The 25,028-nt window shown below is 39.3% G+C and overlaps 1 protein-coding gene across 2 annotated transcripts in view; it reads right to left on the reverse strand.

Annotated features, from left to right (window-relative positions):
• Nucleotides 1–3,735: 3,735 nt before the first annotated feature.
• The window catches only part of SCML4 (Scm polycomb group protein like 4), a 77,801-nt gene continuing 56,508 nt past the window's right edge, over nt 3,736–25,028 (reverse strand). The window contains exons 9-11 of one of the 2 annotated variants that reach the window (XM_007423354.2): nt 23,729–23,998; nt 7,069–7,214; nt 3,736–3,861 (exon numbers count right to left, since the gene is read on the reverse strand). In XM_007423354.2, coding sequence (XP_007423416.2) covers nt 3,736–3,861; nt 7,069–7,214; nt 23,729–23,998 — 542 coding nt within the window. The remainder of the gene's footprint in view (nt 3,862–7,068; nt 7,215–23,728; nt 23,999–25,028) is intronic. The other variant, XM_088150870.1, reaches the window with a different exon arrangement.

Below are 25,028 nucleotides of genomic sequence, written 5' to 3' on the forward strand. Positions count from 1 at the left end.
TCAGAGAAAGCTAGTTATTCAGGATTCATTTGTGAAAATAGAAGTGTAGCCTGGTGTATTTTCTTTATTTTGCACCCAAGAGCGACAGATGGATGGATGGTCTGAAGACAGATCAAGAGCTGCTCATTTCAGTGGAACTGTATGAATGATCAGTAAACACATAGTACCACCTTCTGCTTTAAGGATAACTGCAGTCATTAACTCCTAGTCCAGAAGGCAAGAGAAACAAATATACTGAAGTATGGCAATGTGGAATTGTACAGGTCTTTGTGTAGTTGTACAAACTGGGTCCACCTCTCCGCTAAGCTGGCTGATTTCCTTGGTTATTTTTCTTAGCATGTTGTGTGAACCAAGCCATGTGTTTTGTAGACTATGGTTGATGATTTATTCAACAAACTCTGATTAAGGAAAACATGCCTTATTGTGATATGTGAACCTAGGCTATTCAGCTGCCTGCATCTCAAAGTTAAACCACCTTGATTATTGTACCAGCATCTGCATAATTCTCTTCCATCTTCTATTATTAGTGATTGAGTGCTCACAGAGCCATAAATCCAGTTTATGATATTTTGTGCATCTGCAATTTTATTTTAAGGGCACCTTAATGGCACTGCCCTGCATGTACAGAGGTAGTCATTTGATATGCTAGGTTCATGCACAGAAAGTCCAATCCTTATTTCTTCAGAACTTACTCCCTCAGCCTTTATTTTCAAATAAGCATGCATAGGATTGTACTTGTAACACAATCGGTGGAAAAGACTGTACAGCTGGCAGCCACTATGAGCTATGAGCGAATGGCAATAGATCCATAAAAGAGGCTTTGTGATGCAGCTCAGACTTGTGAGTCATTCGTTGGTTGAAAAAAAAAGAAATAAAATCTAGATCCAGAGGAAACAATACAGCCTTTTAATGTAGGATAAGCTGACATAATGAGGTGGAGATCTTGGTTAATAAAAAAATCACAAGGATTCATCAAAATGGGAGACATCTTAATGAAAATCAAATGCTTGGTGAAGAGGAACAATATTTACATATGGTTATTTCAATGAAATGGAACAAAGAATTGCACTTAGAGGACAAAAGATGTCCCCACTGAGGCGTAAGAATGAGACAAGTTTGTCATGGGATTTGCAGAGTCCAACAGTACAGTTATATTCAACTCTATGTACACTCAGAAGAAACAGAACACCTTTGTTTTAAAAAGCAACAATTGTGCTTAACTGTACAACTGTACAAAAATCTTGTTCATGTGTTCACAAATTTTCAAGTTAAAGGAATCCTCTATGCCACCTCAGACTATAGTGCTATAGAACAACTCAAGTACTTACTTCTTCAGTTATTGGATACGCTGTTAAGTTTATTCACATATGTATTTCAGTTTAATTGACCAAACCTCAGAGGATTTGACCTGATTTAAATGTGCTTACAAAAATAGCTTAAACCCCTAGAGATCATGATATATATACCTCCGATCTAATGAGAAGGTGATCTGCACATAATAAGAAGGTTCTGAAAGACAACTGCTTGTTTGCATGGAGGAAGCTCCTGTGGGACCCATCCTGCAATTATGCTAACAGGATGCCAAGTTATGGACCTCCAAGGACCAGTAGTTGTGGATATGCTGACATTGTGCATGTGACAAGCTCCAAATGCCCTCTTTTCCTATCTGGTAAAACATCTGATGGATGTATAAAGATCCATGTCTTGCAGCAACAAGGTGTAAAGTTATTCAAGTTAATAACAATAAGAATATATGTATCCATTCTCTTTTTGAACGCCAATACTCTGAATATTCCCAGGATATCTGAGATCATGTTAATCTAGACAAAAACATTAGAGCAAATGTAATGTAAAGAGTCCAGAATACATTCCCAAGATTAGGGCAAAACACCAATTTCTTCTCTGAGGTATACTTACACACAAGTTTTAAACCAAGAAAAACAAGGGAATATTCAACGTTTCCAATTTATCACTTAAAAGATCTTGTTCTTTCCTCCCAGCCCCCCATAGCTTTATCAGATGTAGGATGTAGAACTTAGGCGGAATAATGGCAGATATGTAGTACAACTGTATAGGATAGCACATCTATTGATGATTAATGAGATTTTGTGCAACTTCAGTCCCAAGATAAAGTTAATGATAAGCTATGTTTCTTCTAGACTGAACATCTTTGTGAATCTACAGTGCAGCACTTAATTATTTTCTCCTTCCTTCCTGATACATTCTGTGTGGTTTGTTTTTGTTTTTTGTTTTTCCAAATGCACGATAAAATATCTGCAGAATAGAACCAGATTAAGAAGGAAAACTGCTGGTCAAGCAACGTGTTTGCTTTGTAGACTTCCTAATCAGAACTCCTGACAACAGGATTCTCATTTGCTGCGCTGGTATCAATCCAAAAGTTGTCTTCTGAGTGTGAAGAGTAGAAGCACCATCTGGAACAGGAAGGGTTGATTAGAGTGAAAGCCATCGGCCCGTATTGATTAAGGGTGAGATATCACTCAAGGAGAAGTTGCTCTTTAGAATGCAATGATGCTATCACAGCTCAAGACTAGAGTTGATTAACATCAAATCCTCTAATGAAAAAACAGGATACTTCAGGTAGCAGAGAGAAACATTCCTGTTTCCACTGAAATAATTCAAGTTTTCAAGACAGTGCAAACCATGGGACAGGTTTCCTAATAATGCCACAGTATGCCATAATAAGTACAGTTAACTGGGTACACATTTGTAGGTTTCCTGGCTCTTATCTAATCAACCTATGATCACTGTGCAGGGCAGACTATAGAAGGGACATTTCCTCATTATTTTCAACCAGAGGAATGTTGTATACTTATTACGTTGTCAAATGGTCTGTTGCCAATACGCTCCTAGATATCCAAGATCACATTACTGAAACCTTCATGTTGATGACTATGTGGGAGAGCATATGACTCTAGCAAGGAAGAACATGGAGAACAGCAGACAGTAGCTGTCCAGTCACTTTACAAACTGAATGCCATGCAGACATGATTAAATTCACAGTGTATCGCCATGTAAAAGCTCACTTATAAATAACATTTTTATCTTCATATTCCCAGAATATTCTGTGATCCTCCCAGGTCACTGGGAAAAACATAGATGGCTCTCCTGTTTCAGGAACGTATGAGTGGTCACACAACAGAATTAGATTATGAGTACATTCACACATGCATGAATGTTGCTAAACTGTGACTGATGACTGGCAGCTGAATGTGCTCATTGATTCCATTGAAAAGCACTCTGTGTGAGGTGATATGAGAGTCCTCTGACTGTGCTAGAAAATTCACAAGGCAAGTCACCTGATATGGCCAGACATGATGGCCAGGCTTATGTGAAACAGCCCAGAGGAAAGTTTCCTAAAGCTTTTCAAATTTCTTCTTTTCTAAAAAGTAGGAAAGTTCTTTTGGCGTATGATTTTCCTTTTATGAATACAAAAATAGGACTTAATAAGATTAACCATAACAATATGAAAAATACAAAATAATTATAATCATATACTTTTTTTGAAAAGTATTAACACAAACCAGTGAAACACATCCCCCCCACCCTTCACTGAATTAAAATGGTGAAGATGAACACTTTTATAAAGGCCAAGTTCTCAGTACAAAACAGAGGAGAAACAGCTTGAGAATGGATCATCTTTCCATAAGGCAGCTTGTTACCTTTCATCTACTTCCTGGGTTTCCATTGGGATAGTTGGGTCTTTTAAAAAAAGTATCAGAACTTGGCTTGTTTCAATTTATCAATGTGATAGCAGAGTTTGAGTGCTGGTCCCAGCTTCAGGCCCAAATATTTCATGATCATGTCGCTTTTCAGTAGCAACAACGCATTGCCATCAATCTCCTAATACAAAAAGAAAGACGGGAGAAGGCACGAAGAGCATAAATCATAATTTGGAACTGTGTTTGCAGAAGAAATAAAACACTTTATGGCAACCAAAGGGTTGGCCTGCATGTCTCTGATGACATTAAACATTTTTGAGAAATTCAGCAAAGTAGGAGCTCAGTTCCTGAATGTTCTACCATTCCAGAACTGAATCTCTTTAACTGAAATGCTATGAATTGATTTATTTAAAATATTTTCACATAACCTGCCATGCCATGCAACATCAGGCAGAATACAACATTAAAATGCCTTCCATAAAATGTAAATTAAGACAAAAGTAATAATGAGATCACTGAATAATGAAACACCACCACCATGAACAGTCAAGTGCTAAAGACTAACAGACTCTAGAAGTCTAAACTGTAGTCATGTTTCAGGGGCAGCTGTTGATTTTCTTGATGGCCCAGTCCTCTGAGTACGGAGCCTGAGTGTCAGACATCTGTGCTTGGAGGACTCCATAGTCACAAGGTCTCACGGAAATAGGATCTTTCACAACAGCATTAGCAGTAACTACAAATTGACAAATCAGGTGACAGGGATGGGAGCCTCTGTGAGGCACCAGATGACTATGAATAGTAAAGGAAAGGACTCTAACTAATGCACTAAAGCAAACAGTTCAGATATGAACTATATAAACTGCCACTTACGGGGTCTCTGCAGGAGATCTCAACAAAGTCAAGATGGCAGCCTTGGCTGCATGATTGAAACTCTGCCCCTTTTTTATATACGCTGTGTCTGCAATCAGGTAAAAGAAGGGGGGCTTCCGTTGCACAGCCATGGCTGCCATTTTGACACCATCCCCGAATGTACCTGGCCACTAATAATAAGATAATACAACAGCTTTTATTAAAGTTGAAAGAATTTGGGGACAATGTTCACAATGCAAAAATCTTTCTCGTCATGAAATGGGAGGTTGCAACCACCTAGCAAAAGCAAGGAGGACAAGGGCCCTTGCCAACAAGTTCTAGACCCCAGGCACAGAGGCTGAAGCGGGCCATCTCCCAGGTTCCCGCAACAAGGAGGACCGTGCATTGTATTAAGGCCCCATGTTTCTTGTAAAGAGAACATACTTCTCAGACGTTCTCTCCATGATTCACTTGCCAGGGTCTCCTTCATTAAAGGTATATTGCATCACCTAGAAAACCTAGCGTGGATTGCAATCCAAAGTATGGCTGAATAAAATCCAGCAATCTGGGATTAACATAAAGGGCTCCTGAGAATTTTGTAAAGCAGAAACAGCAGCAACTGAGCACACACTGTTCCATCACAGGCCTGGTTCAGTTAGAGAATTGAACTGTTATTAATCATTTCAGCAGGGCTTTATAATGGCCACTGGAGCTCATGACATACACGGGTTTCTCAGACTCTGCTGTGAGGTTGCAAAAGTATAAAGCAACTGGAAACATTTCATGTTGCTTTATTACAATCTAATCTTGTGAACACGGACCGTCAGGTTTAATATTTCAAGAGTAGCATTAAGCTCTCTGAAAGAGCCCAGTAACCAGTGCAAACAAGCTCTAAATCAGAAGGCTGACTTCACTGTGGCTTCTCAAAGTGTAAAACATTCTGCTTGATAATTGAACAGAAATGGAAGGATTGCTTTGCCAACTTTTTTTTTATTTTGCTCTGCTTTTAAAATAATCGAGAAGGCAAACTTTGTTTTGCCCAGCAGTACGATCTTTCTATTAAAATAAAGGGTAAGCTGATTGGGGAAAAAAAGCTAAAATGATCCATACAAAGATAGTTCAGTCTTAAGAAATATATGTGCTTTCAGTCATAGTTTGCATCACTGGAGGAGGCAGGTTTCACTTCTGAAAGAACAGGTTACAATCTAAACAACAGCCAAAGAAAGCTCATTATGGTTTAACCAATATTTAAACCCAGCCCAAACTTTCTTTACATATTTCTACACCTTCCTTGAAAGTGCATAGAAGGAGGCCAGCTGGCAAGGGACGTCTATGCAGGGGTTTAGGACTGGGTGAAGATCAGCCATCCCAGAGTAATGAAGCAGGTCTTAACTAAGAGACATTGTGTTGATGTTACAAGTGCTGTTTTCAGTAAATACACTGCTGGTCGCTCTTTGTTGTGAGAAGTTAAATTAATAATTGTTCTTGTTTGGCGGTGATGGCATGTCACAGCCAAATTAGCTGAATGCAAGGAAAGAAAGTCAGGAGCTGGGAATGTCAGTGGCATCCAGGCCATCAGTTTAAATGATGCACCTGCTCCTTAGAATGATTTAACTTGCTGAAAACTGTAGTTAAGGTTAATGGAGTAATCACTTGTCTCTCACCTCTGGGGTCTTCTTGTTAATCCAGTTTAGATATGAAGGTTGAACAATTGCATGGAAATGAGTCATTCAAAGGCATAATTGAGCTGAATAGGGTGATACTTTTAATCAAGCACTAGACCTCTTGTATGTTTCCCTGTGAAGCTGACTGAATTATAAGCAGGAGGTGAGTGGGTGCTTCATGGGGGGGGGGGATTAAAAACCCATATATCTTTGAATTCTCATCCCTCTTACACAGGATTGTTGTGTTACAAAAAATGCTAGCAGGCCTAGTTGTTGGGTATTCTTCTGACTGAAAATGAAAAGCCCAGCAAGGTCTAGCTCTTCAGCAGACTTTTTTCCCACAGTGACCAGAGCGGTATTTCTGGGGAGCGCACAAGAAGATTAGGAAGAAGATGGCTCTCCCACTCAGTTCTCCTGCAATTGACCCTCATTGGCAGGCTGCCTGACCCTGGAGTCCCTATTTAGCTGTAGCAGCTAACAATGACCTTTAGAGTCATCCTCTCTGAATGCATCCAAGCCCCACTTCAGGCTCTCTAAGACATGATTACCACCATGTTCTGCAGGAGATAATTCTGTAAATTGGGAGTGAGGAACCTGCAGCACTTTAAGGGTTGCTGGTCCATTCCCAGTAACCTCAATCAACATGGCCGCTGGTGAGAGATGCTGTAGTTCAGAAGCAGTCAGAGGGCTTCATGTTTCTCTTCCCCTAGATTAATTCTATTTGCCTGGAGGAAGACTCACCTTTTCTAACTTTTGTCAGCTGCCAATCCATTTCAATTTACATTGGTTCAACACAGGTTGTACAGGCCAGGGCTATTTGCTAGGAGGTTCAATTTGGATTCTGCCATTCTACCACAAAAAAACTTTCTACGTACATGTTTCCTGAAGAGCTCCACATGGGGTCCTAAAGCATGAGGATCTGCATCTTTAACAAACCAAACCACATCATCGACAGTCCAGGTCAAAGGATTTTTGCTCACGGGCCTTGTTACATCCTGTCTTTCTGGAGATGGACTTGAAGCTATAGGGGTGAAGTAACAATTAGTGGGAGAGAATAACACATGACCATTCATTCATTGTTACAATAGCAATATGTCAGTAACACCAGATGATTTAAAGTCTATATAATGAGGTCACATTCATACAATGACTGGGTCTACATGTCATTTTAAGCTGTAATAAGGTTTCTTTAGGTTTGGTTTAACGTGGTGTGAACTCAACCTCTGTAAATGTTAAAGCATGTTTCATGGCTGATTGCTTTGTATGAACCCAGTCAGTTATAGTTTAAGCAATAAGTCATGATTAAGCAAAACATGGGTGAGCATGTTGTCTGAACTTAACCAGAAAGTTTTAATAAATGCACCGTATAATGTTAATGCTTGTTAATTCTTGAACAATTCACAGGAGGAGAAACTTTAAGTTATGTTGCATTCAGGAACACATAGTATTTCCATAGGCATTATTACAAGTCAAAATGACATATAAATCACAATATGTGTGGCATGACATTGTGCAAATAACATAATTATGTAATCTATATTGTGCTATCTGATGCAAGTATATATACTCCATAACTTACATGTCATTTGTTTGCCCTTGCACCCCCCTACCACAGATGGCCATGATTCCATAATGTCCAGCATGCAGATCCTCTTCTAATGCTCCAGAATAAATCCTGACAAGCCACATTTTAAATGCCTGCTAGATATCACTGGTTATTGAATTTCCTTTCCACTAATATTTGTGGGGAATGTGAATGAGGTCCAGGTTCAATAGACAAGTCCTGTGTCTTCTTTTTCTCTCTCTCTCCTCTAGAGAAGCCTTCCCCAACCTGGCAACCTCCAGATATGTTCAACTAGCATTAGACAATTTGGTGTCTCCAAGCCCCTGGGGATTTCAGTTCCCATCAACCCCCAGCCAGGAAAGCCAATCACAAGGCAGTGGAGAAGTTGTAGACCAACATTTCTGGAGAATTCCAAGTTGTCCATCCTTGTTTTAAGTTTCAACTCAAAATTCTCACCCAGAATAAGCATGAATAACTGGCTGGGAATTCTGGGAGTTGTAATTCCAACACATCCAAAGACACCAGACTGGAAAAGCTGCTCTTGGCAATACACTGTCATTCCTCCAAATTAAATTATTAAATTAAATTATTTTATAGTATTTTTAAATGATTATAATCTCACAAGATCACCAAACCTCATGAGATTTCAGCTGGGGGGAGAGTGAGTCCTGAAACAAGAAATTGTATGATCTCACAAGGCTTCAGGTAATTTGGGGGGAAGGAATCCAGGGCCTGAAAACAATTATCAATCTCTGCTCTACAGCTTAAGCAGGAGTGAGGAATCTGTGGTCCTCCAGCTATGAGGGAAATGCAGTGTTTAGGCATTCAGCCAGTATGGTCAATGACGAATGACACTGAGAGTTTTAATTCAGCAATAACTGAAGAGCTGCAACTTGGTTATCTCTGAATGTCTATGGTTGACATGCCAACCTAAAATGATTGTGGCAGATTGTGGCTTAGTATGTTGCACGAATCCAATCAATTGGGTTGAATCAGTTAACTATGGTTAATTAAATTATGTGTTTCCCTGTGTGAACAAAGCCCATAACTTCTTTTAATAGCATCTTTCTTGGTGTTTGGTGGAAGTGCAGTTCTATGCCTTCAACATGCCTAAAAGTAATAACATTTAAATTAGTCCAACTATTGATTTTTTATATGTATTTTGCTTTATTGCCAGTTCATATTTTCTTGAAATTAAATTCAAGAGAACTTGCATCCAATCTAGATCATTTTCACTTTATTATTTTATTGTCATTTTCATCCAGATAGTGTGGATATCGGAAACGACAACTTCAACAGATACTTCATTCAATCTTTTGCTATGGCATTCCAGTTGGGACTGAGACCTTTTCATAACCCATCTCTTTATCCAAGGTAATCCAAGTGGGCATGTTATAGGGCCACTACCATGTCACTTTCTATGTCCACCTTCTGTCTGATAAACATACAATGTGTCCTGCACATTTATATTCCTGTTTTAATGCTACAGTTATGACATCTTTGAAGTTAGTTTGTTGCTGAGTTTCCTCATTTCTTATTTGATCTCTGAATGAGATCTTTAGCATTCATCTTTCCATTGCACCCTGTGTGACTCCAGTTCATACATATAAAACAGAGATGCTAAGAAGATGGGAGGAGGAGAAGCAGAAAGGCAGGTCAACTATAAGTGCTTCCATTTCTTGTGCCGTGAAAGAAAAAGGTGTTGGCTACCATGTTGTTGACTGAAAATAATAAGTACCAAATTCTACAGCATGCATGCAAAACATGTATTCCATGACTGTTATGATCTGACCCCCACATTCTACTTGTTACTGCCCTGTTCCATTTTTTGACAATAACATTTCCTAAACTTTGGTGTGAAAAGCCATAGAATTCATCCAGATCTCATATCAATAGCAAAATTTTGCCATTTTATTTTTTATCTTTTTAATTTATTTTGCTTGTATTTTTTATTATTTTTATGGATTTGGATTGTTTTATTATGCACTTTGTGAGATGGGTGGCTATATAAATGTGATTAATAAATAAATAAAATAACCCCAGCTATTTTCATCACAAGCATCTGATTAAAAAAGCCAACAAAATTAGAAGGGCAAAGCAGGACTTTAGTAAATCATTTTAATCTGATTTACACATCACTTTAAACCATGGAATAATCTCAGTTGGCTGTAGTTCACATGGCATGTTAATTCAAAAGTAAACAAAGCACCTAATGGCTTAGCAGGATGTCTGAACCCAGTTTTTATGTCATGGTGCAGATAAACCCACATTTAGCTGACCTTGGTTGATCTTGAAGAACTAAACAGGGTATAACCTGGTTAATACTTCTTGGATGAGAGGCTACTGGGAAGTACCAGGGTCACAAGCTAACTTGGAAATTAAAAGAATGTCCTGGAAGAAGGCAACAGTAAACCATTTCTATAGTGTTATCTATTCTTTTTTAGAGGACAGTGGGGAAATCCCTTATCCCTTGAGTATATCTATCCCGACATAGGAATTATTTTTTCTGCCTGATAAAGTATGTGTGAAAACTAGGACATAGCAGCTGACAAATTCAGAATGTCATGGAATGACATCTTTTGCTCCTTTTCTCATTATAGGATAACTCATATATGCACTTTCCTTTCATCAATATTTGCTTCATCAATATTTCCCTTCAACAATATAATGGAAAGGAAACATTACATGTGGGAGAAGCCTAACCTTTTTGTGGTGTAAGAATCTTTTCCTCCTCTATATCTTTGTAACCAGGAGTTCTGATGAAACAGTATCCCCAAAGACTCCCTCTTTGGAGAGCTACTGAACACCACAATGGTGAATGTGGTGGACGTACATTTTAATGGCATCAAACCTGGGCAGATTAAGGTCATTTGGCACTTAATCAAAGCCATAAAGCATTTTGGGATAAAAGTGCATTTTTGTTTTTATTCTGAGACTCTGCAGAATTATAAATCTCAGTTGCTGTCTCTGTGCCCTGTTCCTTTCCTGAGCATTTCCCCTTCTGTTTCTTCCTCTTCTCTTTTAAAGTGCCAGATGGTACAAGAGTAAATGACACCTGCTTGGTTGTTCTTATATCTCTGGCGTGCTTGTGTGTCTGCGTCCATCCAGGGAGAATGGAAGGTAAAAGGCATAGAGGATGGGACATAATGTTAGTTACATAGCTTAGTTTTGAAATGATCACCATTTAAAATGGGAATTAACTATATCTCACCTTCTTGGAGCTCAAAGGGCTGCTGAAGAGGCCTCCCCTCAATTTATCCTCAAAACAATCCCATATGGTAGCTTGGGGAGAAGAGAAGAACTAGTCGAAATTCAGGCAAAGAGGAACTTCCATAGACCTCTCCCTAATTCCAATTCATCATGCTAAGTACATTGGCTCTCTATAAGATACTACTTGGTTTCTCACTCCTTTCTGTCATGTGATTTAGGGCACTTCCACATGGGGCTTTGGTGCCCTGTCCCCTGTGATTTCTCTTCAGGCAGCCGTCCAATTAAGGTCTAGCTTAATTAATTAATTAAATTAAGGTTCAGCTCAGGAGGAATTGCAAAACAGACAGTTTTGAACTGGTAAAGGTGTGGAGCAGCTCCCTAGTGACAGAAAATCCTGCTTTGTACCATCCCCTTGGCTTTCTCCCCTCCCTGTTGAAATAAAGGCACTGGGGTGCCTTCCCCAAGCCAGCGAACAGGGTAGATAAGCAACTTGAACCTCTCCCTCATAGCAACTGGATAGTTTTCAAACAAAAATCAGAATGGAGTGGGGTGAAGATGGGGCCAAAGCTCTTGGAAAATGCCAATTTTTATCCTCTCCTTTGATAGCTGGAGGAAGTGCTGGTAAGCAGTCTGGGAGTGTTTCTAAGAGTCTGAAATATGAGAACTGTTGCAGTGTGTCCTAAGTAGCTGTTGGAAAGCAATTTGCAGGAAACATCTAGCTTAACATCTTAGCACAAAACTGGAGATGCAATAATAGTAACAGAAAAAGTGCCATTATCGCAAAATATTTTCAGGAATTGCAGAAGTCCTAAATTCACATTAGCCTACAATGTTTGTTGTCTGCTGCAAAAACTATCAGGAGATCAGCATGGATGTACTGCACGTCATTGGTAACAGTCAAGGAAGAGCAGTATCTCTGTAGATGGCAGCCCACTTTGAACACACTAAAGACTTCAGACACAATTTCCACCTTCTCCTTATAGAGCAGGAAACAATTGTCCTATCTGAGACTCTGAAGAACTGTATCAGGCAATGTCAACAGTCCTGAGAAAGCAGACCAATGACCTGATGTTCTATACAGCAATTTCCTGTTTCTACTCTACTACTACTCAGGAGTACTCTACAAAGCAGCATCAAAATGTCTGACAGCCTTTATAGAATATGAGTGAGTGAGAGGGAAATTAGGGATGTGACAGGCACAGAACAATTGAAATGCCTAGTAGATGAAGAACAGGAGAACCAAGAGGCTCAAAGATATTACTAAGAGATAAAAGATCCAGCAGCACTGTGTAAGCAGTTAATTAAATAAGGAATATGAATGAAAATGTAAGATAGTTGCCTGTTTAAAGTTACAATGATCACATTTTATGAACATAAGGTCCATTTCTGCAATGTATTGATAAAGGTAGTCTTGCTCCTAAGACTTCTTATTTGGCATTTAAATGTTATAAGGTAACTGTTAGGCTCAAAGAATCTAAGAAAGTTCATAGAGGCATCTGCAGGGTGATGGGTCAAAAAAGGTAAGATGGCAGATGCATTGCCCATACAAAAGGGTAGAGTTTGCACTGCAATCTTGCATCTGCCATCTTACCTTTACTGACCCCCTTGTGGACACCACTGAAAGTTCCTCAACTTCTCAAAACTATCATCTCTCCACCAGGATTGGGCATGCTTCAGAAATGATTTGCAAGTATACCTGAAAAATATCTGGCTGCTTTAATGGGAAATATTGGCCATGTTCTGAAGGACCTCTTCCAAATTGTTTTTCAAATCCATACAGCCTTACTCTCCACAAACTTTCCTCAGAAACCCTGACAACATGCTTCAGGTTATTATGTCATAGAAGAGAAGCAAAAGAGAGTGGAAAGATGAGGAATGGTACTTGAACAAGCATTTACATTAACAATCCTTATTGTTGTTGTTAATAATAAGAATGTAAGAAGAACTTCTTACATAATCTAGGGGCTGTAGGAAAACTCAGAAAAGATGCAGAGCTTCTTTACAGTGGTTCTCCCAGCAAGAGAAATTGTCTTTCACAATTTCCAATTCTGGCTTGCAACCACTCTTCAAAATACATGTTTTCCCAATCTAGCTACCTAGAATCATTTTACTGGAGATGCTGAGGACTACAGTAGATCCTTACATACAACAGTTACATTCTGTGCTGAACCGTAGCAGCTCTTACCGTTTTAATGATTTAGTTGTTTGATTAAATTGTGATTCCATTTAATGGCATTCAAATTCAACTAATGTATTTATTTCTACTTATTTAAATCAATTAATATGGTTGCCCATCTCGCCAAATGCAACTTTGGGCAGCTCACAGAAACTTAAAATAATACAATAAGGAACAACAAGAGCAAAAAGACAAAAAATGGCCACTGAGGAAACCATGCAACCAATAAATATGGGCTCAACTACTCTCCTGACCCCCATGCCTTGGAAAAAAACAAACTGATCTCAAGGGCTTTCTGAAGGCCAGCAGGCTTGGGGGTGATCTAAACTTGGGTGATGTGGTGTTCCAAAGGGCAGGCGCAGCAACAGAAAAGAATTGAGAACTTCCCTAACTGGGGTTCTTCAGTCTGTGGCTATAAGCCTCCCAATGTAGGACGACCTCTACCATTCTTTTCCTCTCTAACATGTAAGATTTATGGTATAGGCAAATAAATATTTTAAAGAAAAGCTTGCGTGCAATTATATGCTTCCTGTAAAATGAACAGAGTTGAGCTAGCATCCATTGGCTGAACATTGGGCTCAGTGTGTAATAATCATAAATACCTTCAACAGCATCATGTTTGCTCTAATATGTCACTGGACACACACACACACACACACACACAAGCCACAAAGAGCAGACAACAATAATTTGCAATCCCATGGTTGTAGAAATCTGGTCTGATAAGCTTTTGTATATAATGTACAGTAATAGGATCATGAGAACCTAAACAGATCTCTGCAGTACAGATGGATGCAGCCTTCAAATTGAAAGGCTGATACTGGTGCTCATGTGGAATCAGACTGTTCTCCTGGATCATAGCAGAATAAATGCCTTGTTCATCTGGAATCACTGGCAATGAAGTTTAAAAAATTGCAAAATTGCAACCATGCAGTATTGAAGATATTAAATACATGTAAAAATCTACTTTAGAAAGGTAGAAGGACCTGGTCAGTACAATTTTGTATTGCTGATTTTTTTTTTTAATTGTCCTAAAGCTATAGATTGGAGCCAAAGAAATGTTGATAGGAATTTTATCTGTCAACCCAACTTATAAACAGTGGATTACATTCCACTGTATGCTACTTTTTTCTTTTTTTTTTTAGCAAAGTATAAATACAGACTATAACCTGTCAGGGATAGAGAATTTCATATTTATAACTATCTGAAAGTGAACATTAATTGCTTGCTACAATGTATTTAAATTATAGTTTCCAGAAAGGTCACAAAAGAGAAAGGAAAACAAGCGCCTAATTTTAAAACGTTTAAAAAGATTTCAACTTTATAAGAAACCCCATAATTCGGCCCATAGTTCAATGATAGATTCTATGAAATTAAAAAGAAAATGTTTAGCAAGGCACCTTATATCCTAGAATGTTTGTGTTATGCATATAAGTAAGAATTACATATAGATAAGAGATTTAACTAATCACTAAAATTACTAATCCTTTTCTAAATAATCATGGCAATAAGCAATTGCAATCCATGAATCACATAATACACTTCTGTTCTTCCAAAGCCTCAGGCACCAGAGATTAGAAACTAGTCATCCAGTGACTTCCTGGAATGGCCTGGAAGGACTTTATGGACCTTCTGTAGGAACGGATAAAGACCCTTCAGCATCTTCAAGTATCAGAATGAACAGAAATAAGCCCCAGCTGTTTCTTTCTAAACTAACCCAGAGGTAGGATTCTACAGAAGGCTTTCCAGGACAATTTTGGATCCACATCATAAAAGGTTTAAGGGACTAAATTCAACATCTTGAGCTGAGTTAATTGATAGTCAATAGAACCGATGTAAAACTTGTTGACACTTCTCTTCTTCATGAATATTGCATGTAGTTATGTTTTGTTTTGTTTTGTTTTTTCTTGCTGTAGGAGTTCTTCCTGTATATAAATCCTGCATTTATGCATCTGAAATTATTCACACCAGGGATTAAATACATTAATAACAATCTCATCTCTCACATGTCATAGGTATCCTAGGGCACTTGTCATCAGAATTAATCAAGATGATAAAGAATGCTCAAATTACAAAAAGAGAGGACTGTTTGGTACCAATAATTACCCATAAAGATCATAATTTAGATAAAATCCAATTTCCTAGCTTTGGCAGGTGGCAAGGAAAAATGTAAATGAACTATGGGGTGCTTAAAAACTTAGAAAGCATTTCAAAAGGAAAGTGAACCTATTTATCCATTCTTAAACAGTGCACGCCGAGCATGATAACATCAACTAGCAGATTTGGATTTCGATGAAATGCCCTTGTTACCAGGTCTCAGAAGCTGCATCAAGTTAGAACTTAGCAACTTGACTGATACCGTTTCAGGAGCTCCCATACTCATGCTATCTGTTTCTTCTGTAAGGAACTATTCAACGACTGATCTTTGCATGCCCTTCACTTCCATGCAATGAATTTCTCAAAGTTTCCTTTTTTGAACAATGGGAATTCCAGACTTACAACCTGCACAGGAAGAAGGAGCCAACATAATCTGCTCTGCTGAAAACATAGCAGCTAATATTGATGAATGGAATGATGGTCTCCTCCAGGCCAAATCCTAAAGAGAGAAGGCTCCTGAAAGTCCAAGCTCTGAACTGTAATGGCCACTTGAACCTCAGGGCTCTTGGACCAGAGATTTCTCTGCAGGCTTAAAAATGACCAACAGCTGGACCAGCATGGGCAGCACCTCAAGTCTTGACCAGTAAGGATTTACCCTGGAAATTCCAGGGCTGCAAATAATTAAAGCCTTGATCAACTTCTTCAGCTTTACTTTCTTAGCCTATCTCTGAGCAGTCACTCAATGTAACTGTTTGGTCTAATGAACAAGATCTGTTTTGTCTTGATTTTTCAGCTCCTGGCTTACAAGCGGCTTTTTGTCCTGTCCTTATAGGTGTGTGATTGCCACTTCTAGGATATAAAACATGCTCACCTAGGACTCAGTTTCCCTGGAGACAGGAGAGTTCCATAACATTAACGTTACAGCAGATTCTCAATCCCCTTCATACTACTAGAGAACACTCTGTAGCATGTCATTGACTTTGGTCCTAGTAAGACCAAAGACGAATAAACTTTCAGCTAACTTTCAGAGCATAACCCAGATGATCCAGATTTTTTTTTTCTTTAATGATTCCCTGGACATTTCCTATCAATCAATGAATGATGGGTCTCCCCCAAAATATTCTGATTAGCTGCCTCAAGTTGTATAAAGCATTAAAGCTGTGATCATACTAATTTCCTTTGAAATAAGCCCCACTGCATGCAAAGGATTAGGCTAAAAGAAATAAGCAGTCATTTTCTGCAAAACTTTTCTATTAGAATAACAACTCCCCGTTTTTACTGGGTAAAAGAAAATTACTTGAAGAAAGGCAGAAGATAGTAATCGAAAGTGTTTTTTCCCCCCAGGTCGTATTATGTTTAACAACTTAAAATGGAGAAGAGAAAAGTGAATGAAATAATTTCTGAGTTTATAGAGGCATTTAGGCAGTATTGAAAGAAACTGTGACACTGGGCAAAGGAGAAAGAGGGAAAGACTGAGCATTTTCTGTTTTAGTTGTACTGGATCCATTGCAGAAACACAGAAACGGAGTAAGGCGCTTAAGACTGTTTACTGCTTTAGTTCATTGTGAAAGTTTAGGTTTCTGCTTGTGTTAACAGCAGAATATTGGCTGCGGATTGGAAGCGCTGTTGCTTTACTCGATAAACGGGGCTCTTTTCTTTTTTTAGAAAAACTAGTTCTCTGTATCTTAAAAGCCTGCAATATAGTAGGTAACAGAATATAACAAGCTGGCCTGAGCTGGAGAAAAAAACTAAGCATGATTGGACCTGGTTGATGTTGGGTGTGATATGGATATGGGACCAACAGGATATTCCAGGATTGTAGGTTAGACTGGGAAGTTGGGGGGGGGGGGACTGGGACAAGGCAATGGAAGACTTTGAAAATGAAGAATTAAGCTCATACACGTGTGCCACACTTTTAATGTCGAATTCTGTGTATCACACGCCATTTAAAAGCATACAAATCAAAGAGAAATTCTCCTGCCTCCTGCCTTTGTTGCTCAGCACATGGCAGCCTGACAGTCAGAAGAGATTTGGGCTGCACTGTGCAAGCTTCTGAATGTGCTGCCCCCCCATTCAACATCTTGAGTCCCATGTGCTCCAAGAGAGAGGACATTGGAGCAGGGTTCCAGTCTCCAGGGAGAGCGTGTTAGGGTTACGCTTGTACTTCTTGTGTGTGAGGGTGCCCTCCTGGCGACTGCCTGGACTTTCCTTAGCAATGTTTTTTTCAGAAGTGGTTCGCCCTTGCCTCCTTCTGAGGGCTGAGAAGGAGTGACTGACCCAAGGTCACCCAGCTGGCTTCGTGCCCAAGGCGGGACTAGAACTCTCAGTCTCCTGGTTTCTAGCCTGGTGCCTTAACCACTACACCAAACTTTAAAAAATGCTTGTACCTTTAGGAAAGTTACATTTCAGTGACTTATCTTTTCTCTTGTGTGGCAAAATTGGGTTTATCTGGTCAGAAGTTGCATAATTTCATTCAATAAATATAATTTAAAATAATTCTTATATGGAAGTTATCTCCTGCCTTATCAACTCTTTTGCTGGAAGCATAGTATTTTAGGCATGGTGGAGAGTGGAGGGGGGGAGGTGAGGGGGGAGAGGATAATTCTATTCTGTTTCTCATCTCCTCAGAGGGTCAATTGTTGATAACCCACTAGCTCTTTATTTAAGAAGAACATTGTATGAATAGACTATGGGATAAGCCACTTACCAATCAGAAAAAATTATTGTAGCAGCAAAATCTGCATGATATTCATTTAAACTGTCTGGTTCAAGACCTGGGCTACAAAAAAGCCCAGACATAGGTGGCAGCAAAGAGATACAGAAAATTCTAATTCTTTGCTGCCATCTAATGGCCATTTGGATTTTTGGTAATCCCATTCCAATAAGCTCCTTTCATATACTGTAAATAACAGAAGGCATCTCATCCCCCCACTAGCCCCAGCCAGCATAATGGATCCCATCATCCTCTGGAAGGCAGGCTAGAGATTCCCTGCTTACAGAACAGATAGTCCTCACTTAGCGACCACAATTGGGACTGGCAACTCAGCTGTTAAGCAAAGTGGTCACTAAGTGAAACCACAACTGTGCTTATGATCTTACTTCAGCTTTCCTTTGCTTTACAGACCTGCGAAGGTCATAAATGTGAGGATTGGTTGCAAAGTTATTTCTTCATCACTGTCGTAACTGTAAACAGTTGCTGTCCAAGGCAGTCACTAAACGAGGACTACCTGTAGTTTAAAGGGAGATCTTGCTGTAGTGCTACTCTTATCCCATCCCCACTCGCAGGCATGCTTGGCCTAACCAGCTATGGCTTTGTGAGGGACCTCACACACTCAAGGGGAAGGAGCATTAAGCCATGACTCTGCTCCACATTTTAAAGAAACTTAAATCTTGATTAAAGCCTCACATTTCCCTTAAGATTAAACCAAGGGCTGATTCTCATGAAGCTTCTCTGAAAAATAAGTTACTTTAGAGAGTTAATATCTGCAGCCAGTTTTAAGGAAACATTTACTGCATTAAAAAGGAACAATATGGAAACTTGTGAAAAGCAACAGAGATTGAGTGGGGGATTGGAGGGGGGTGAATTTGGTTTTTAGTTTTAAATCATATAAATTGTGACAAAGGCCTTTGTGTCCATTAACACCATGGCTTACCCAAGTTCAATGTTGACAGGTTTTATTGTGCTCATGAAATTCTATCACATTCAAGGAAGAAATGGGTTACTGTATGAGAATCAGAAGTGAGATGCCAAATCTCTATCAGCTTAGGAACTGAACTGTAATATTATAATACTATCTTTCTTTAATACTATTTCAGAAATCCAAGAAATATAAATATACATATTATATGCATTATATTTATAATAGAATATTAGAATAGAATAATATTTCAGAAACCCAGTGCCTCTTACAAGCCAGAGGTGATGAATAGCCATGTCCTTAGGAGTGCAATTTTTTAATTAAAAAAATTAAATGATTATATATGGAGCACTTTGAATGCTTAAAGAGCTTTACTTTTTTTCCCATAATGGTCATATGAATGTTTCTCTGAATTTTATATGGAAGCCTTTACATTGAACAATATTGACCAAAACTGAATTAAAGGCTGAATTCAGATTTTTGTGATCTGAATTCATTTTAAAATTAAAATTCATATTCATGTGCAACCATATAAGTTCAAACAAGGAAATCCAGGAAGTATTGTCGAAGGCTTTCACGGCCGGCATACGATGGCTGGTGTGGGTCTTCCGGGCTGTGTGGCCGTGGTCTTGAAGTTTTGTTTCCTAATGTTTCGCCAGCACCTGTGACCGGCATCTTCAGAGAGCAGGAGCACAGACAGGAGCAGTTCTCTCTGTGCCCAGGATGATGTGACCCTTCTGTGGGTATTTATAGAGATCTGGGGGGGGGGGATGGGATTCTTACTCCAAGAATGAAATAAAAAGAGCCATCAAACCAAGAAAGCAACATGCGACTGAAGAAGAAAAACAGCCACCCACCAATAAAGTATTTCTGCCCTATATCAAAGGGGTCACAGACCGCATGGGAAAACTAATGGAAAAACACAATTTCCAAACAATCTTCAGACCCACCAGAAAAGTACAAGAAGTGCTAAAATCAGCAAAAGACAAAAGGGATCCCCTCACCGCTGCAGGAGTATACCGCATACCATGCAGTTTCGGGACCACAAAACGCAGCATCCATACCAGGATAAAAGAACACGAAAGGCACTGCAGACTACAGCAACCAGAAAAATCTGCAGTAGCTGAACATGCTCTCAAGCACACTGGACACAAAATCCTATTTGAAAACACAGAGATACTGGACAACACCAACAGCCACTATACCAGGCTATACCAGGAAGCCATTGAGATTCACAAACACCAGCACAGTTTCAATAAAAAAGAGGAGAGTCTAAAAATCAACAAAACCTGGCTACCAATCCTGAAAAATACAGCCTGCAAAAGGTCAACGAACTCAGCTCAACCACCAGGACATGTGAACAGTTCACACAATGAACTTGCTAATCACCCCCAGCAGCCCCTCGTTAACAATTCAGTAGAAGAAAAAACCCTGCCTAATCCCCAGGAAAATACACACAGATGCTGACACCAAAACAAGCAGCCACTCAGTAACCCAACCCCCCCCACACACACCCATCCCCCCCCCCAGATCTCTATAAATACCCACAGAAGGGTCACTTCACCCTGGGCACAGAGAGAACTGCTCCTGTCTGTGCTCCTGCTCTCTGAAGATGCCGGTCACAGGTGCTGGCGAAACGTTAGGAAACAAAACTTCAAGACCACGGCCACACAGCCCGGAAGACCCACACCAGCCATCAAATCCAGGAAGATTCAGTAGAATATAAACAAAAATATTCTACTTACAATTTCAAGATTAATGAGAAGTGGAAAACTACAGCAAGCTACCATTAACTAAACAGTTTTTGCACTATATGCAAAAAAAAATCATATTTAAAATATTAGGGATTATCTACGCTTGTGAATAAATTAGAAGGAGAAATAGATAGTGCCAAGGACTTTGTAGAATCATAGCACATAAGAATTGAAAAGGCCCTTAATCAGTTAGCCACTGCCCAGTGTAAGAACTCAATACTACAACAGATGGTCATCCAGCCTTTGTTTCAACACTTCCAGAACTAGAGAGTCCACCGCTTCCTGAGGTCAACTGTTCCACTCTTGAACACTTTACCATTAGGACATTTTTCCGGATGTACAACCAAAATCTATTTCCTTTTCATTTAAACCCATTGTTTTTTGCCTTGTCTTCTGTAATAATACTGAAGTACCTATACTTCAGGAACTTGAAGAAAGATAGCATGTCTCCCCTCACCCTTCTCATAGATGACCAGATCCTTTTCCTATGCACTGCTGCCTAAGACCTGCCCAATATGGTTTTCCCCATCCTATACTCAGGCCTTTGATTTTCCTACCTAAATGAAGGACTTTGTATTATCTTGTTGGATTCTGCCCATTCTTCCAGTTTGTCCAGATGCTTCTGAGTCCTAATATTGTTCTCTAAGGTTTTTGCTATCTTGCTTATCTTTGTGTCATCCACAGATTTGATCATCGTATTTTTAACACCTTATCCAAGTCTTTTATAAATATGCTAAACCATACAAAGCCTAGAACAGAGCCCTGAAGTATAGAATTCATCACCTCCTTCCAGCTTGACATGGATCCATTAATGTACATGTGTTAGGCACATCTGTTCAATTAGCTCTATGTCCATCTAATGTTTTGCTATCCTTCCTATCTTTTAAAGGAAACTTTGTCAAATGCTTCGCAAATGTCAAGCTACAATATGTCCACTGCAATCCTGTGGTCAACTAAACTGGTCACTCTATTCAAAAAGGAGATCAGAATGGTTTAGTATGACTTCTTTTTGATAAACCAATGCTGGCAACTGACTGCTTAATAATTTATTCCAGAGTTTTGTGGGATATTGATGGCAAGCTGGCTACTCTGTAATTACTTTAATCCTCTCCCCCCCCCCCTGCTTTTTGGAATAACATTGACCCCTCTGCAGAATTTTCCTCTGTGTATTAATGCTCAATGCTGGGTACCTCTACATTCTGTGTATCACTCCCAGTATTTCTGGACTCCTTTCTCCCTCTCCCACAGGATTCATTTTACAGCCCTCCAGATTCAGTTTGTAAGGCACCCTGCAAACATGTTCTTCCCAGCTCTCATGAGATGCAACCCATCTTCTGCTAGGGGCCTCATGATTGAAGAATCTAATCCTATTGGCACCTTTTGCATAACCCGTTGCTCACTTTCAGCATCCTGCTCTCTTACTGGACAATGTCCTTTACTAGGAAGGAGTGAAGAAAACACCATCTGTACCATCAGTTGCTCTGGTCTCCTTTCCCGTGCTTCATAGACCCCTGCAGCGTCTTGACGGTTGTAATTGGCTACGTCATTTGTTCCCACTTGGATCAGCAGAAACAGATATTTGTCAATGGGCTTAAAGAGTTATAGTAGCCTTTCCATGGCATTCTGAATGTAAGCCTCAGAGAAGCAGCATGCTTCTTTTAAGAGCCGGACAGATTGCTGCTTCATCCCATTTCTGCTCTTTCATCCCATCTATGATCATCACCACCCATCACTTCTTCCTCTTCAACAAGAGGCAGGAATTGTAGAATGGTATAGTTCTCTTTCTCAGTCCCTGAAGCTTGTGACAACTGCTCTTTATCCAAGCACCCTGAAATATCATGAATGGGGAGGCTCAGTGGAATTTATTCTGGAGCTCCATGGGAAACAGCTTTTAAAAAGTAAAAGTTAACTCAAAAGATATTGGCTAAGACAATAAGTTACTTGTAGAAAGAACAATCTTAAATGGTTCTGTGAGACATCTTATGGGATCTACTGCTCCATGATCGTTTTGCTAACTCATTCTGGCCAAGTTCTGTGTTTTCTTCCCCTCCACCCAGCAGTTTTGTTTGCTTGAAACTCCCCAACTATCCTAAGCAATAGGGTTAAATTTTGCTATATCAGCTCTTCTACATCATGAACTCAATCCTGAGACCTCTTAGGGGATCTGCTGGCCTTGGAAGAGGTGCATTCAAGTTCCCTCCCCTTAAATGTTTCATTTGGAAGCATTTCACTGATTAGAAGATCTTTCAGCCTGCAGTTTCCATGACTGGGAAAAAATACTAAATTTATTAAATCGGATCCAATTTTCCCCCATCTTGAAAGAAAAAAACCCCTCAATTATTATTTTAAAATGATGGTTGATATCTGAATCTCATGTCTGAACTTTTAAACATTCATATTTACAATGTTATTTTCTTCCATAATAAGATTAAGGGGGAAAGAAACTTGCATGGAGGTTAAACAAGTACCTCAAGTCTACAAACCTATGTCCAATTATGTTTAACGGACCCCATCAAGCATCTTTAGTAGCCCCCAGGTATGAGACACCTACTCTACTTTTTCCATCCTCAGAGCAGAACATACACAGAAGGAGGCTACATTTGGTGCTGCGCAGCATCTTTACAAAATAGCATCTTGGTGAGACCCAGTGTATAAGAAAGAAAAGATGTGTAAACTTCAGAAATGTTCCAATTTTACATTAAAATCAAAAGGAACTAAATTGGAGTCCTAAATCATTGTTTCCACCAGAGCTTTCCAAAGAGCTACGGGGAAATCTAAAGTTACTTTCATAATTGTGACTTATACAGAATGTAATTTGTGTGGGTTTATGTCACAGCACCACATGTAACTTCTATGTACTCGTGTGCATTAGATTGCTTGAATAAGCCCTGCGTGCATGCAGCCTCTGCACACAGGTTCCATCCCTGCACAGTACTGCACAAAGGTTGGGGGTCAAGCTTTGTTGCCACAGTCCTACTGCTATCTGCAGGCATCTATCGCACACACAATTGCTTTCTCAAGAGGAAGCTTGATACATGACTATAGAAATCAGTAAAATGATAAAATCATCAGAAGAAATGGAATGTGTTATGTTACCATTTCTGTTTCCTTCCAGAGTGGTTCCATTTCGGGTTGGACTTGACGTTTGATGCCTCAGACTAGCAGTTGATGGTCCTCCAGAAGCCATCTGAGCAGAACGATGACTGCAAGAGGACGATGATCCTCCAGCATGTCGTCCATCTCCAGAACTCTGTCTCATAGAGTACAAGGATCCCATGCAATTAAATGCTGAATCAGAGGGATCAATGCCATAGTGCTTTGTGGCCAGCGGATCAACCAGATAGTCTTCGGGTATAACTGTTTCTGCTTGAAAGAGAAGAATCAGGGTATAATGAAATACAACGTTATTTCCTAAAACAACAAAATTGATTTTGGAACTTCTTGTTTTTATTCTAAGTATCGGACAGACAGTTTAAATCCATTAGCAAATTAAAGTGTGAGCTAAATTGAAAGGGTTGTATTATGTGCAATTTAATTTATCAATAAGGATTTATAATAGAAATGGATCTGAATTAATTTTTAAGACAGTAGCTACCTAGTTTTGAAATTAATTAATACTGCCCATCACTGTCAACGTGAGACTCAGAGCTTAAATTGCCTTGGAATGATTATCTGCATATGTGCAGAAAGGGTATTATTAGACTTCAAAGAAATATGTAGGTTCAGGAGCTTCCTGGGGGGATGGAGCACAGGTCCCCTCCGTGCTTAATGGCACAACATAAATCACAGAATAGGTAGGTGATTACCTGGCCATTAAGTCTCCTATTTGTTTGCACTTACAACAGAAAGGTGTGAAAAGTGCAGTTAATTGGTTAAACCCCTTGCTAAATTTTGAGTTATGAGAATAAGCAAAATGGATTTTGATGGATCTTTCATCTTCTTTCCCAGACAAATGCTTTTTATTCGTACAAGTCCTGTGTCTTGTTTGCACTGGGGGGCTTGTTAGCAAATTACAGGAGAGGAAGCTGAGGTGAACCTGAATGGCTTCCTTGGCTAAGTCAGGGTTTTCAAACTTTTTCAAGCTGAAAAACCTGTTTATTAAAAAATAAAAATAAAAATCCTGGAATCCTGGATCAAAAGGCAAAGTTCTAGTGATAGTAAATTGTCTGTGTGGGTTGTGGGTTTTTTTGTCCTGAGTCTCATCAAGTTCTCACGGAGTTCTGTGAAACACGGCTTGAAAAATCTTGGTGTAAGTTACTATTTTAGAATGCTTTAGGTACGATAACATAATTAGGGGAAGCAGAATCAAGGAGTGGGACTCATCGATTTATTTTAGAGGTTTCTTATCTTTCACCTTACACTTGAACACTAAATCCCAGATACCTGCTGCTGCAAA

The sequence above is a fragment of the Python bivittatus genome, unplaced genomic scaffold (genome assembly GCF_059951505.1).
Source record: "Python bivittatus isolate LINGU-HERP-01145 unplaced genomic scaffold, Pbiv_v1 ctg000020_np1212, whole genome shotgun sequence".
Lineage (NCBI taxonomy): Eukaryota > Metazoa > Chordata > Lepidosauria > Squamata > Pythonidae > Python > Python bivittatus.